The 13,813-nt window shown below is 43.1% G+C and overlaps 2 protein-coding genes across 7 annotated transcripts in view; both read right to left on the bottom strand.

Moving 5' to 3' along the window:
* Positions 1-2,292: 2,292 nt before the first annotated feature.
* On the bottom strand, positions 2,293-6,688 carry lyrm2 (LYR motif containing 2). 2 transcript variants are annotated; one of them, XM_068342343.1, is made up of 3 exons: positions 6,568-6,688; positions 4,878-5,018; positions 2,293-4,311 (listed from the first exon to the last, which is right to left on the bottom strand). In XM_068342343.1, the coding sequence occupies exons 1-3, from the start codon at positions 6,610-6,612 to the stop codon at positions 4,222-4,224; spliced, it is 276 nt and encodes a 91-aa protein (XP_068198444.1). In that variant the 5' UTR covers positions 6,613-6,688; the 3' UTR covers positions 2,293-4,221. The 2 variants fall into 2 exon arrangements, with proteins under 2 accessions (XP_068198444.1, XP_068198443.1); XM_068342342.1 differs by lacking the exon at positions 2,293-4,311 and having other exon boundaries at positions 4,884-6,236; positions 6,568-6,658.
* Positions 6,689-8,421: 1,733 nt separating this feature from the next.
* mdn1 (midasin AAA ATPase 1) overlaps positions 8,422-13,813 on the bottom strand; it is a 64,552-nt gene continuing 59,160 nt past the window's right edge. For all 5 annotated transcript variants that reach the window (XM_068341852.1, XM_068341854.1, XM_068341856.1 and 2 more), the window contains exons 94-100: positions 13,112-13,227; positions 12,855-13,029; positions 12,287-12,360; positions 11,512-11,626; positions 10,713-10,779; positions 10,253-10,395; positions 8,422-9,441 (exon numbers count right to left, since the gene is read on the bottom strand). In XM_068341852.1, coding sequence (XP_068197953.1) covers positions 9,256-9,441; positions 10,253-10,395; positions 10,713-10,779; positions 11,512-11,626; positions 12,287-12,360; positions 12,855-13,029; positions 13,112-13,227 — 876 coding nt within the window. In that variant the 3' untranslated portion in view covers positions 8,422-9,255. The remainder of the gene's footprint in view (positions 9,442-10,252; positions 10,396-10,712; positions 10,780-11,511; positions 11,627-12,286; positions 12,361-12,854; positions 13,030-13,111; positions 13,228-13,813) is intronic.

The following is a 13,813-nucleotide window of genomic DNA, read 5'->3' as shown; positions in this document are numbered from 1 at the left end:
CCTGAAACGGTAACAGTAGATGTAACTGCAGCTGGAGGAAAACCAACCAACAGGATGTGACTCACTTGGCTTTTGAAGGCGGATTCATCTGCTCTGGTATCATAAAATAACTCTCTGCTCATCCCTGATTGGTTCATCAAAGCCTCCCAAAACCTCAGCAGCAGTTATTAGGAATACTGTATTCCTCGTTATCAATCAGATTGAGTTGCTTTTATGTTAGTTTGGCTCTGATTTCACTATTTGAGCCACAGAGCCCCCCCCCCCCGATCCTCACCTACAGAGCAGCAAAGCTGGCTTTCTCTGTCAGACCACTCCCAAATAGAACGCTCTATTATAATCGGCTTGAATTGAGAAACACCTTTGGGCTTTGCTGTTGAAATGGTGTCCAGTTTCTTTGCGATTCATTATGAAAAATGAGCAAGAACAAATTCAACTTTTGTATTTTTTATTAACTGAGCTTAAACCAAAATACTTGTGTAAAGAGAGAAGCAAATGAAGAGAAATGAACTCATGAACATTGGTATGAAGCTGAAGGACATGCGACAAAGAGGCCCCCCACCAAATACTTTGTCAAACCATTCCCTGACGCGTTACTTGCGTCCACGTAAACGGGTTCTAAATTTTCTCAGCTCTTCAAGAGTTTTAGTGATACTTCCATCAGGGCAGGTGTGGAATGGAAATTCACACCGACCCTGGGTATCAGGTGCAGAGACCTGAGCTTCTTCAGTAGCCGATGGCCGCTCCGGGGGCGGGTGGCCATTACTGACTGGCCACCCAAGGAGCTCTGTAACGCCACTGGTGGCAGATGTTCCCCTTGACCACCATTCATTTTAAATGGTGTTTTAATTATTTATAAAAAATAAAAATTAAAATACAATTTAAAATTAATATCATTTTACAAAGCAGGGTAAAAGGAGAAAAATAAATTGAATAAACCAAGATAGAGCATAATGAGGGTTTAAATATTAATTAAAATGGTACACCTTTAATCTTTTAAAAATATCAACAGTCTCTCCAGTCACAACATTTCATTTGCATATTGTGCTTCAGAAGGCACTGTGATGGGGTTTTGACCCAAATAAGTGACTTAATCTTGAAACCAGTACAATTTAGCCGAACGAGCTTCGTGATGATGTTCAGCCGGGTGACGCCTTGTGGCTGAGGAGAATCATGAGTGAACTTACAGGACATAAGAAACAAATATTCCAGGATTCAATTATTGATTTCACATCTGTACGATTGGTAAAGGACTGAAGGAGATCAGTGACTGTTAAGTAGTGGGAGGTGAGAGTGTAGCCAAACAGCATAGGATGGTGGTGTGTAGGATGACTCTGGTGGGGAGGAAGATGAAGAGGACAAAGACAGAGCAGAGATGAGAGCAGAGAGGAGGAGATGTGGAAAAACCAGGATGTCAGTGAAACGGAGCCGACAGAGAGAAGCACAGCGTCCTCCGTCCACACTGTTCCTGAGCTGCTGCTGGACTCCCTGCAGAAAACAGAGAGCAACCCAGAGGAGATCAGGAGGGAGATGGAGACGCAGCTGGAAGCCTGGCACAAACTGGCCCCTGGCTCTCAGGAGGAGGTGAGTCGTTGTTTTTTTCGAACAACTCCTGGATTGTGGAAAACCAACGCGTCATGTTTCAACAGAAAAATAGAAAATTGTGCAGAACTCCTGAGAAACGGTTAATTCTGTAACGACCTGGATCAGAGTTCCTCACAAGCTGTTGAAGTCAGCTAGCATTTGGTTAACTCGTTACCTCTGTGTGTGTGTGTGTGTGTGTGTGTGTGTGTGTGTGTGTGTGTGTGTGTGTGTGTATGTGTGTGTGTGTGTGTGTGTGTGTGTAGGCACACACCTTCTCATTTCCTGTCCCTACTTCTAGTTTCTTCTTTGCAACGATAAAACACCCTGTGGTGAGAAACGCTGTCCGTTTCACACCAAAGTTTCCACTGATTAACTTGAACATCTGTTTCAGAGAAATCTCCTCTCGGTCTCAGGTTTTTTGGCTCACAAAACACCAAGACGGTTGAAACCTGTTAACTCTGATCAATACCAACTTTTATCTGTACTTCTCTAACAAATATAAATACGTTTGTTATGTCTGACCTACTCTGTCAGTTAATAACATGTCACAAATACAGTATATTGTCTATGACACATGTCACAAAACCAACCTTCACATTTCCAATTTCTGCTGAATTCTCAGGTTGAGCTTCTCACCTGCTTTTTGAAGAACAACTCAGGTCTGGATCAGACGTGGAACTCAGATGAGGCTTCAAACTTTTGATGGCAAATCACTTTTAACAACAGATTAGCATGAAAGGAACAAACGAGAGAGAGATGAGGTTCAAACAATAGTTCTGCATAAAGATCAGACGTCGAGTCTCACCAGTGAATCACCGACAGTCTACCCTGGTTTGTGAACCCCCACAAATATACGTTAATCTCACCCCACCTCTCCTGGAGGTAGAAGATAAAGACTGTAAATTTACACTAAATTCCCACCATGAATTTGATTTTTGAATCAGCAAATCAGAATTTTGACATCTCATAAATGAGACAAGCTGGAGTTAGTATGAGGCACATTTTATTTAGCATAAGTTGTTATCGCTTACAACCTGTTCTTCACCGGGCAGCAAGAGGGGTCAACTGATTATTCCATATGTCCGTGAGCGGCTGCCTGTCTTCCACGTGGTCCTGCAGTTTATTGGTAATGCCTCCGGAGTGAACCCAGGGTCTCCAGGAGACCCATGTGATGTTGTGGAAATTTCTGTACTGAAGGCAATCACAAAGAACTGTCTTTGAAGATTTTATTTTACGGATGGAAACTATTTTATTGTTTTTTTTAATGCATTGTATTGATTTTTATTTAAAACCACATTATATATTTATGTGATGAAGATATTGCAGATTTATTATTTCTCTATTTATAGATTTGTCCCTTTTTAACTCCACCCAATCAACCTGAAGCGCATGTTTCTGGAGGTGGGAGGAAGCCGGAGAACCTGGAGAGAACCCACGCAGACACGGGGAGAGCGTGCGTATGTAATTGGCTGTTATTACTTTATTGACTATAATTACATTATACTAATAACGTAATGGAGATAAAGTCAGAGGCCAGACTGAGATGGTTTGGACATGTCCAGAGGAGAGATAGTGAATATATTGGGTACGTGAACAGCCATTATGCTGAAGTGGCCCTCAGTGAAAATGTTTGACACCCCTGGTATAAACAAACACAACAAAACCTAACAGCAAACAGAAGAGTGCAGAGATCGAACACAACAGGTCCAGAATCCAATGGATCCAAGCTGGACGCCCAGGAACATCCATCATAACGTAAAATCGTACGAGACCCCAGCAGATCCCCAGTTCATCACCTCCCCCACACTCAGCCGCAAGTTGATGACCTTCCTGACCTTGACACCCCCACACCCCCCTTCCTGATACTCTCATTGTACCCTCTGATGGCACAAGGGATGAACTCAGCTTCTGTGGAGGAGCTTAGGGCTTGTTTAGACTGGTCGCCAAAATCCGATTCTTAGCCCATCCAGATTGATATCGGATGTCTCTTTTGTAGTCTGAACAGTCCCATCCCGCATGATATCTGATTTTTGCGGGACGGACTGAAACCACATTTGGGAGGTAGTTTCGTATCGGATACGGACAGATGCGTCTTCAGTCTGAACAGCTCCAAACACTCCGATCGGATACGGCAGACCGAGACATCACCGTATGCGACGCGAGAGCAAGGCGCCAGAAGGAAGAGTGTTGCGCATTACGGAGCGGTACAAAAAGGAGGAAGAAGTTGACAATGTCTGGTGTTAGATTCTCTCCACCTCTACCAGACAGTGATACCGCCAGTACACTAAAAAAACTCCATGTTCATTGTTCTTCTGCTGAAACTGACACAGTCTTAGGATCCAAGCTCCGGACTCATCGTTGAACTGCTGCTGGAAGGGATGGAGGAGCTGCACCTGCTCTTCAAAAACAAGAGACTTCATCCGTAGCTTCAGTAGTTTCTTTTAATATATACACGTCATATACAGCACAAATCTGGAAGTCTAGAACGTTCCTCATAGCTCAGTCGCTGTCCTGAGAAAAAGATCCTCATCACTGTCTGTCTCGTGTCAGCTCAGGATTGGTAGGTTGCTGCCTACCAGTCAGCTCCATCAGTCCCCCCCCCCAGCCGCTGAGGCCTGGTCCAGATCAGACCACAGCTTCTCACTGGGGTGAACTCCCCGCCAGCGCCAGAGACTTCCTCAGCTCCTCCAGGTGGTTGTGAGCCTGAGTGACCATCATGCGGATGGCATCCTGACAGAAGGGCAAAGGAACACACCCCCAATGGGGTAAAACAGAGTGGGTTACCCTCACTAGCTGCAGCAGTAAGTGGTTTAGTTGATTAGACGTCAGAGACAACTGCAGAAACAGATCATTCTGATTCTTTTCTTCAGTCTCATCAGATCTCTGTTCTGTTCTTTCTTTTTCACCTTGACTGAAAACTTTTTAGTTGCATGTCTGGTTCTTTTGTGGTAAAACTAGAGTCCTTTCAGCACACAGAAGAGATTGGATCAGCAGAACACAGAGAGCAAAGTCCTGAATGAAAAGCTCCTGAGTGATTAGCCCTCCACTGCGTGACCCGGTCACACACCTCCCCACCATGAACTGTCCCGCAGAGACCGGTTTAGTCTTTGGAGTGGGTGTTCGCTCATTAAAATCATTTATTGTTAAGGGAAGTGTTTCACATTTTAATGACTTAAGTCTGGACCTTCTGTGGCGTCTTAAAACACAATCTGTGTCAGCTATCGTTGGTATTTGGATATCTTTCTATAGTTTCACCTGACTGTTGACACCCGGGGGCAGTTAGACGGCTGGTGTACCTGGTCCGTGGCATCCTTGTTCCTCTTGAACTCTTCTCTGGCCCAGTCTCGGAGGTACTTCCTGTCTCCTTCATCTGGTACCTGCCGTATTGTTCTCAGCATGTTCCTGTAAATCCCCAAAATCTTCTGTCTCTGCAAAAACTGACACACAATCCACAGTTCAGAGAAGGCAGCAGTAATTGATTACTTTACTGATTATTCTGATGGAGCAATTGAATAAGAAATTTTGCTTACTTAGCATCATTACAAAAAGAAGACGAGTCTATTAAAAGAAGAGTGAACTACTTTCCCTTTCCGCCATTAAAACCGTGTTTATCGAAAAATAATACCGAATGATAAGAAACATCCACATATTGAAGATCAATTTCTAGTGAGCTGGTAACTAACTGTGGCTGGTTAGTGTCAAATGTAGGCCTCTAGAACAGTCCTACAGTTACCACGACTAACCATCAGTATTAGTCAGGTAGAGCAATAGTATTAGTAGTTTTTGGCCAATGTAACCGGTGCATGAACACGTCTGGATAAATATAAATTATAATGCAAAAAAAATAAATTAATAGTGTTTGAACACATGGACATGACTTGCTCTAACTTAAAACTGTGCATACAGCTTTGGAGTATTTCCCTAGTTCTGTTACTACTATGACTATTATTACTGGTTATTGAACATACTACTATGTAAACTATTATTATGTCATTCAATCGCCTTGTCTTCAAGAACATGTATGGATGTATGATGTATGGATGTATGTATGATGTATGGATGTATGTATGATGTATGTATGTATGTATGATGTATGGTTGGATGTATGATGTATGGTTGGATGTATGATGTATGGTTGGATGTATGATGTATAGATGGATGAATGATGTATGGTTGGATGAATGATGTATGGTCGGATGTATGATGTATGGTTGGATGTATGATGTATGGTTGGATGTGTGATGTATGGTTGGATGAATGATGTATGGTTGGATGAATGATGTATGGTTGGATGTATGTTGTATGGTTGGATGTATGATGTATGGTTGGATGTATGATGTATGGTTGGATGTATGATGTATGGTTGGATGAATGATGTATGGTTGGATGTATGACGTATGGATGGATGGATGATGTATGGTTGGATGAATGCTCAGTGGTAGGGCGGGTCGTCCAATGCTCCCGCCCAAAAACACCCAGAGTGTGAGCTGACAGTGTTGAGCTGGCAGCTCACCTCCGGAGCACTGCCGAGGCGCCCTTGAGCAAGGCGCCGTCCCCCTCACAAGCTGCTCATTTGGGCGCTCCACAAAGGGGCTGTCCGCCCCTGGATCGACGTTGTGATGACATGCCCTTTGACCTGCTCGCCTGTGGGTGCACTTTTAAATGATTAAGTTTAGATTTTATTGTTTCTAATGTTTACTGAACTGTATTGTTGAATCAAAAGTGCCACATAAATAAAGTCGCCGTGTCTTGAGCCACACGTTGTTCCCCGCGGGTAAAGGTTCCACAGACCGACCGTGGGTCCTGGACGCTCACGTTACCGGGATAGGTTTTCGTTGACCAACTAAACGCCATCGGTTCCTTACAGCCTGCAGCTATGAGCGGTAACAGCTAGCAGCGGCTGGACGGCACACGGATGTAGCGTCACAAGCTAGCAGCGCGACAGAAACACTCCACGGTCACTGCGTGGAAGTCACGACAACTTGCCTGTTTCAAAGACAGCGCTGCGTGCGGTAACCTGGAAACCGTCATAGCTGACACCCCGCATCAATTTGGGTCCACATACCACGGACACGCCGATAGCGAACAGTGACGTAACGTGGCACACGTGACCTCTGGTACTCGAGGTTTAACCAATCAGAACAGAGCAGCGCTGTTTGTTTACGTTGCAGCGTTTTTTTCAATTAACTTTATTGAAAACGCGAGACTGCGGAAATATTTTGGACCTTTACGCCCTCTAGTGGAGTTTACAGGAAACATGTTTGTAGTTCCATTCATTCATTCATTCATTCATCTTCTGCCGCTTCATCCGCCGTAGCGGGTCACGGGGAGCTGGAGCCGAACTCAGCTGGCATAGGGCGTGAGGCGGGGGACACTCCGGACACGACGCCAGTGCGCCGCGGAGCCACACACAAAGGCACGCACACACACACACACACACACACACACACACACACACACACACACACACACACACACACACACACACACACACACACACACACACACACACACACACACACACACACACACACACACACACACACACACACACTCACTCCTACAGGCAATTTGGGACCGGCTTATTTTTTATAATAGTTATAATAGTAATAATAATAAAAATAATAAAAAGTTCGTAAAATTCTGTATTTAATGTGGTGTAAGCACAGAATCCTGATTTCATCTAAACGAAGATCGCAACCATTGAAAATAAGTTTTTGGCTTTGTCCGTTGTGTTCATAGATTTCTTCCCAATGTCTGTATCTCTAAATGATTTTTGTGGCAGAAACAGAATTTAAAAAAAAAAAATTATTTCATAGAGAACTTTATTCCTAAATTTCAGTTTCCTGTCTTTACTTCAAAGGGAGTCTGACTGGATGCTGTTTTTATTCCCAGATCTGTCACCAATCTTAGTTCTAAATTATTCCAGCATCTATTTGCTTTCAGCATTTTTATTGCCTCTCTCCACTTTTTGAAATGTGCTCCTGTCCCTAGTTGTTTGACATATGAAATATTAAATGATCACATAGGGGACTATATTAATTGTTTTAACACGTCAGACATCTGTATGTCTGTCGGCTGATAAAATGGTGTTTTCATGACGCAGGGGAAAACACTATTCAGGGAGGGGGTTAATAATCTTAGAAAAATATCCAAAGACATGTTTTACACATTGAAGACAAATTTCAATCTGCATGTTGCTTGTTCAATGAGATATGCTTCCAATAAAATGTGTATTAAATATTAATGTTCAATATTGTAAATATTTGATACAAAGTCTGAGTGAAATTTCAATGCTTCCACTAAGAAGTTATACTGTATTTTAACTCTTATCTATTGGTTGTTTGGTCAGCAGGATTACAAAACTACTAGTGCACAAAGTAGGTCATTAAATTTGGATGGGTCATGTACCAGAAAATAATTCATTAGACTTTGATGTGCATAAGGATATAAATGCAGATGTCAAGTTTTCTTCTCCATATTTCATTAACATTGTGTCAGAGGGCATTTTTCATCAAATTTGTGGAGCGGTGGGGTTAGGGTGGCAAGATGCAGGAGTGTTTGGTCTTTTGGAGGCATTTGCTTTTAAGAACATTCAAACATGAAAGTTCAGTTCAGTTCTAAACACTGAAATACTTCAATTCCCTGTGTGGAATATATTAGTTTCTGATTTTGCTAATAGTTAACTCAATTTCTTACAACAGAGCAGCAAGTGAAGCAATTTGGAGGTGAGGAATCCGACCCCTGACACTCTGACGCGTAGACTGGAGGCTGGGTAGGTGGATGGTTCACAGCCCCGCCCAGCAGAAGCAGCAAAAAGACACAGAGACCCTGTGAGGGGCTTATTGTTCATTCATGTCATTATTTACCAGATGGAAGTTCAGTGGAAACGAGCCTGAAACACGACTGACATCCACTTTTACAAACAGATGTGACAACAATCATTTCACACAGCTACTCCTAACAGTCAGCGATGGAGCAGGAGTCACACGGTGTGTGTGGACGATGAACTCAGCAGATATGAGTCTATAAACCATTAGGAGGGTTTCTTTTCTTTTTTTTACCAACAGTGTAATCTGCAGTCGGTGTTTCAAAGTGCATGAGAGCTCCTGAAAGTCCTGACAGTGAGATGGAAACTCTTCTCTGCTCCAAGGCACCACAGAACGTTTCTCTAGTCTCCACATCAGAAAACACACGACTGTCAGGTTACGATGAAGTCACTCGGTTGGTTCTGAATTCAAGCACTTCGCTCCCTCAGTTCTGGTCGTGCGGCGTTCACATGACTGTTCACATGACTTATCAACACGGGTAACACTGATGAAAACATCCCCACAACAGAAATAGTACAGTGTGTACAGAGGTATTTACCAACTCTTCACTGAGGTGCATCAGACGCACGGGAATATCTTTATTTCTATCATTTCATCTCAGACGTGCAAGTTAAAGCAATTCTCATCACATTAGAAAAGGAACTGAGAACCCCCCCCATGATAACGGGGACCAAACAGCTGATCCGTTGCTTTCAAACTCCACTAAAATCTACATTAAAAATAAGAAAATAAAGGCACCACCAGTACATCTGCGAGTCTTTCTTTCCACTGAATACTTTCTCTCAGTGGAGGCTGAGCGGTTAGCAGCAGATCCTTTGTCCTCCACTCCTGGCTTCTCATTGGCTCATTGGTCTGCTGCGGTGACCAGTTCAAACCACTGTCTGAGGGCGTCGCTCAGGGTCTCCGGCAGGGCGTTGACATCACGGAGGATGATGTAGAAGGGGAAGGGGAACTCCTCCATGTAGGTGCGGATCTCGGGCAGTTCTCCCGGCCCTTTGAATATGGGCACCTTGATGTCCAGGATGGAGTCCTGCAGCACAGAACCAACGTCAGCTACAATAAGGTGTGTACACACACACACACACACAGACTGTGTAACGTACAAACACATAAAAATGAGATGATGATCCTGACCTTGAGAAAACTAGGACAAGGTCAAATGCATTTTTCTACATATACAGTATATCAACAACCGGATCAGACAGAAAGATGAAACAAAAGGCGTCACATTCAGGGAGGCAAGGGGATGAAAATTAGATCACAACCTTGACCTTGAAAAACTAGGTCAAGGTCAAATTTTCACTTTCATACCTTTTTAGGAACACATCTCTGAAACCTGATGAGATATAATCAGTGGTCAACTCGCAATTATAAAATGAAAAGCTTGATAGTACAATATAGAATTCATTGGTGTGACCATTATGAAAGTAGGTCAGGGTAAAATGTTGAATTCAGGGGTGTCGCAGGATGTTGCAGTCTGTGACTGCCTTGTTGTTGTTAGACATGAAGGCTTAATAATATATCTGATCGCTGGAGCAAGCAGAGAGAGAGAGAGATAATGTTTTCTCTATTTTGGGTGTCTGCAGAGGGAGGAGGTATTTTTAATGTAAAATCAAGAAATCAATCAGAGATTATTGTAAATTTGGGACATCTAACTTGACTCATGCTTTCCATTAAGCCCCCGGGTGATTAATGGGTCATAAAAAACTTTCTTTTCTCACAACGTTCAAAAATCCTCTCCTTGAATTTGATTCGGAGCTCAAACTCCTGAAAACACGCCGAGACCCTAGAACTCACGTCCACCTTCAGTCCATGAACCAATCACATCGCTCCTCACTCACCCTGGAGTTGGGGTTGTCCAGCACCACGAAGATGATGAACACGTTGACGCCGCGTGCCGCCCTCACCGCCGCCGTCACGCGCTCCTTCCCCTCCAGGAACAGGCCCCTCCCATCAGACACGATAAGCAGCAGCTGGGCGGTCTCTGTGAAGACACGCCCACCAGGCGCAGCGAAAAGATCAGGTTGGTTGTCACACCCACCAGTGATGTGGAACATAGGCTCTTCATTGGTCCACTTCCCTCCAGTCTGATTGGTCAGACTGGAGGGAAGTGGAATCGTTTGTTTAGTTTTAAAAAAGTCAAAAAAATTCCACAAAATTCCCACAAATTTCACAAATGATGGTTTTTTTTAGTTGCTTCAAGAGGTTGTGGTAAATACAAAGGAAACGCGTCTGACTGGCACTACCCAGAATTCCTGTGACACAGTCAGTAAGGATCACATCACTGAGCTGTAAACACACCTGAGGTCACGGATCCAGGAATCTGCTGTCGCGCAGCCAGAAACATTTTCGTAGCCGTTTCCAAGAACTACAATGGAAAGGAGTGAGAGTCAGTTGACATTCAAGTTGAATTCAGCTTTATTACAAATTCTGAAATCCCCGTGGAAGAAATATCTATGTCAGCTTACATTAAGTGATTCTATGAACCAGGCATTAATCAGCTTTTATTTAAAGAATCAAGATAGAGAGATCCACCAGTTTTTACAGACAAAGAAGTTCATTGATTGAGGAAACTAAAGACGAAAGTAAAAGGGATGATTGTGAAGAATGGATAGTTGTTGTTTTTTAAATTTTTTTTTATTTTGTCAGCTGCTTTTTAAAAAAAACTATTTTTTTTAGTTTGATAAATGTTGAAAAGTAAAACAAGAAGAGGTGAACCAGTTTCTACAGACCGGGAGTTTTATAGATTGAAAAAACTAAGTAAAAAAGTAAAAGACATGATTGTAGAAGAGATGATTGTGGACAACAGACACTTCTTTTTTCTTTCTCTTAATTTTGTCTGGTTTTTTTCAGTTTTAAAAAAGTTAAAGATGTTTCTTTGTTCAGAAAACGCACAGTACTATTGAAAATCGTCTTTACGTGATTATTTTGTAATTCTACCTTTATGAATAAACGTGGTGTTAAAAATCAAATCCCTCCAAAGAGAGAAAGTGCACAATGCACAGTTTAATATACATATTTTTTTAATAAGTAACAGCTATTAAAAAGTGTCAGTCTGAATAAAAGAGGAACACAGGAAGCGAATCAGAGAAATCCCCACCTGTGATATTCTGGTTTTCTTCTGCTGAAACTGACACAGTCTTAGGATCCGAGCTCCGGACTCATCGTTGAACTGCTGCTGGAAGGGATGGAGGAGCTGCACCTGCTCTCCAAAACTAGAAGCATAGACGTTAAATTCACAGTCAGTACATAGTAACACACACTACTGTATGTTTGTCTTCATCTAAAATATACAGTAGAACCTCAAGATAGGAGTTGAATCCGTTCTGTGACTGAGCTCATAAATCAACATTTCTCCATTTAAAATAACAAATCATTTTAATCCACTCCAGCCTTGTAAAAAAAAACCTATTTTTATCAACCAATAGACATGCAGACTTTACCTATATCTAATTAATTATATATAAGTCACATTAAAAAATGATAAACTTTCGGATATATAGAGTTTTCCCCGCTGCTGTCCCGAGAACAGACGAGCTACGTCTTTACTACACCAAAGAGAACGAGATCCGGTCTCACTGATGTTGTATCCATCCGCCAACACGTGGTAAAGAACGAGATCCGGTCTCACTGATGTTGTATCCATCCGCCAACACGTGGTAAAGAACGAGATCTGGTCTCACTGATGTCGTATCCATCCGCCAACACGTGGTGAAGAACAAATTTCGCTCGTATGCCAGACAAACGTATGCACCAAACGACGGCTCGTACGGAGGAACTACTTTACTCCGGTTTTCTGTTTGAGGTTTCAAGCAGATCTAGATGCAACAACACGGTGTGTGTTTCTACATGTGTGTGTCACATTGTGACCTTACCTGCACACGGACACCTGGCCGACCTCCAGCAGAGTCAGAGCGTTGATGATCACTGACAGGGACTCAAACGCCAGCTGCATCACACAACAGCAGTTTAGTTGGACAGGCCAGATACAGACTATGGTGACTTGATATGTTGCTATATTAGTTGAGTAACCTTAACTACTGAGACCACAATTACAGTTACTGGAATTCAATTCAAAGCTAAACATTTAAACTGCAGTTTGTAGTTTTGTCGTAAATGTTACAGTTTTAGAAAAAAAAAAATGATTCATGATCCCTGCGTCAATTCAACGAAGGTATCAGTTCACACATCCGGGAGCATCTGGAGGAACTATTTTCATTCTGTACTCTTTTGTATTGAACATTTGTCGTGTTCAGGAGCTGAACCACTGATAAACGATCAATCCATGCAGATTTGTTCTTTAAAGAATTACTAGAAAGTCTTGAATAATGTGATACTAAACGTTGACAGATGAAAACGCTCATTTTGTGTCTTGTAATGATGTTCTACATGACTTCTTCCTTCAGCCTTTCGCAGGAAGTCACATGACTTGCGGGCAGTCACCTGTTTGGAGTGGTTGTCCACCATGCTGGAGGAGTCGTCCACAGCCAGACAGATCTGGTACTCTCTCTTGCTGGGCTTGGTCCTCCTCAGCCAGATCTTGTCTTTACGGAACTGGCTGGCGATGTAGGGGATCACCTTCCTCATGTTCAGCCTCTTCCCCGTGCGGTAGTCGCCTCTGAGGGGCAACAGGAAGTAGATTGAACCACGTGCTGACCGGGCAGACCTTCCATTAGAGGTGTGAACATGTTGGTGCTCACCTGAGCTTGGCGGCCTGCGTGGGCTCCAGGATGAGGCGGAGCTGCTCACACAGCTGCTGGGAGAGGGCCGACGTCAGGCTGTGGTACTGATGCCACATGGAGGCCGCTGCGCTCTCCTGGAACAACACACACACACACACGTCACGTGATCCAGTACGTGCATGCTATTGGCTGACAGTATGCCAGCATGGGGAGGGTTCATAAATGTTTGAATTACCGTAAATAATAAAATAAATAGTTTGTCACTATATCACGGGTGATCCTGGAACACATTAACTGCGAGTAACGAGGGATTACTGTATAACTTTTAATTGTTTTAAGATAACCCTGGAGCTGCTTTCTCAGTCAGCGGAACGTAACCCTGTGGCGCTAACATCAGATCAGCTGATTGAAATGAAACCGACCGGAAGGTATCACAAGAGAATTTGTGGAGAAAAACACACGGCCTCTGCAAATGGAGGAGACAACGGATGAGTACGGACAGGAGGTAATAAAAGCTGCGTCTCCCCGACCATCATCACGCACAACGAGAGACGGGTGGTCAACAAGATGGGGGAGCTAAGCTAACGCTGGCTGATGTGCTTCATTGAAACATGGTTAGGATCCCAGATAACTACGTTTCCATCGAGGACACCAAAAACTGTACATACCTGTGTGTAGTTTTATTCTCTTGTTTTTTCTCCATTATGATTTCATTTAAAT

Source organism: Antennarius striatus, chromosome 19, assembly GCF_040054535.1.
Source record: "Antennarius striatus isolate MH-2024 chromosome 19, ASM4005453v1, whole genome shotgun sequence".
Classification (NCBI taxonomy): Eukaryota; Metazoa; Chordata; class Actinopteri; order Lophiiformes; family Antennariidae; genus Antennarius; species Antennarius striatus.
This window is presented reverse-complemented; position numbering and strand designations above follow the sequence as displayed.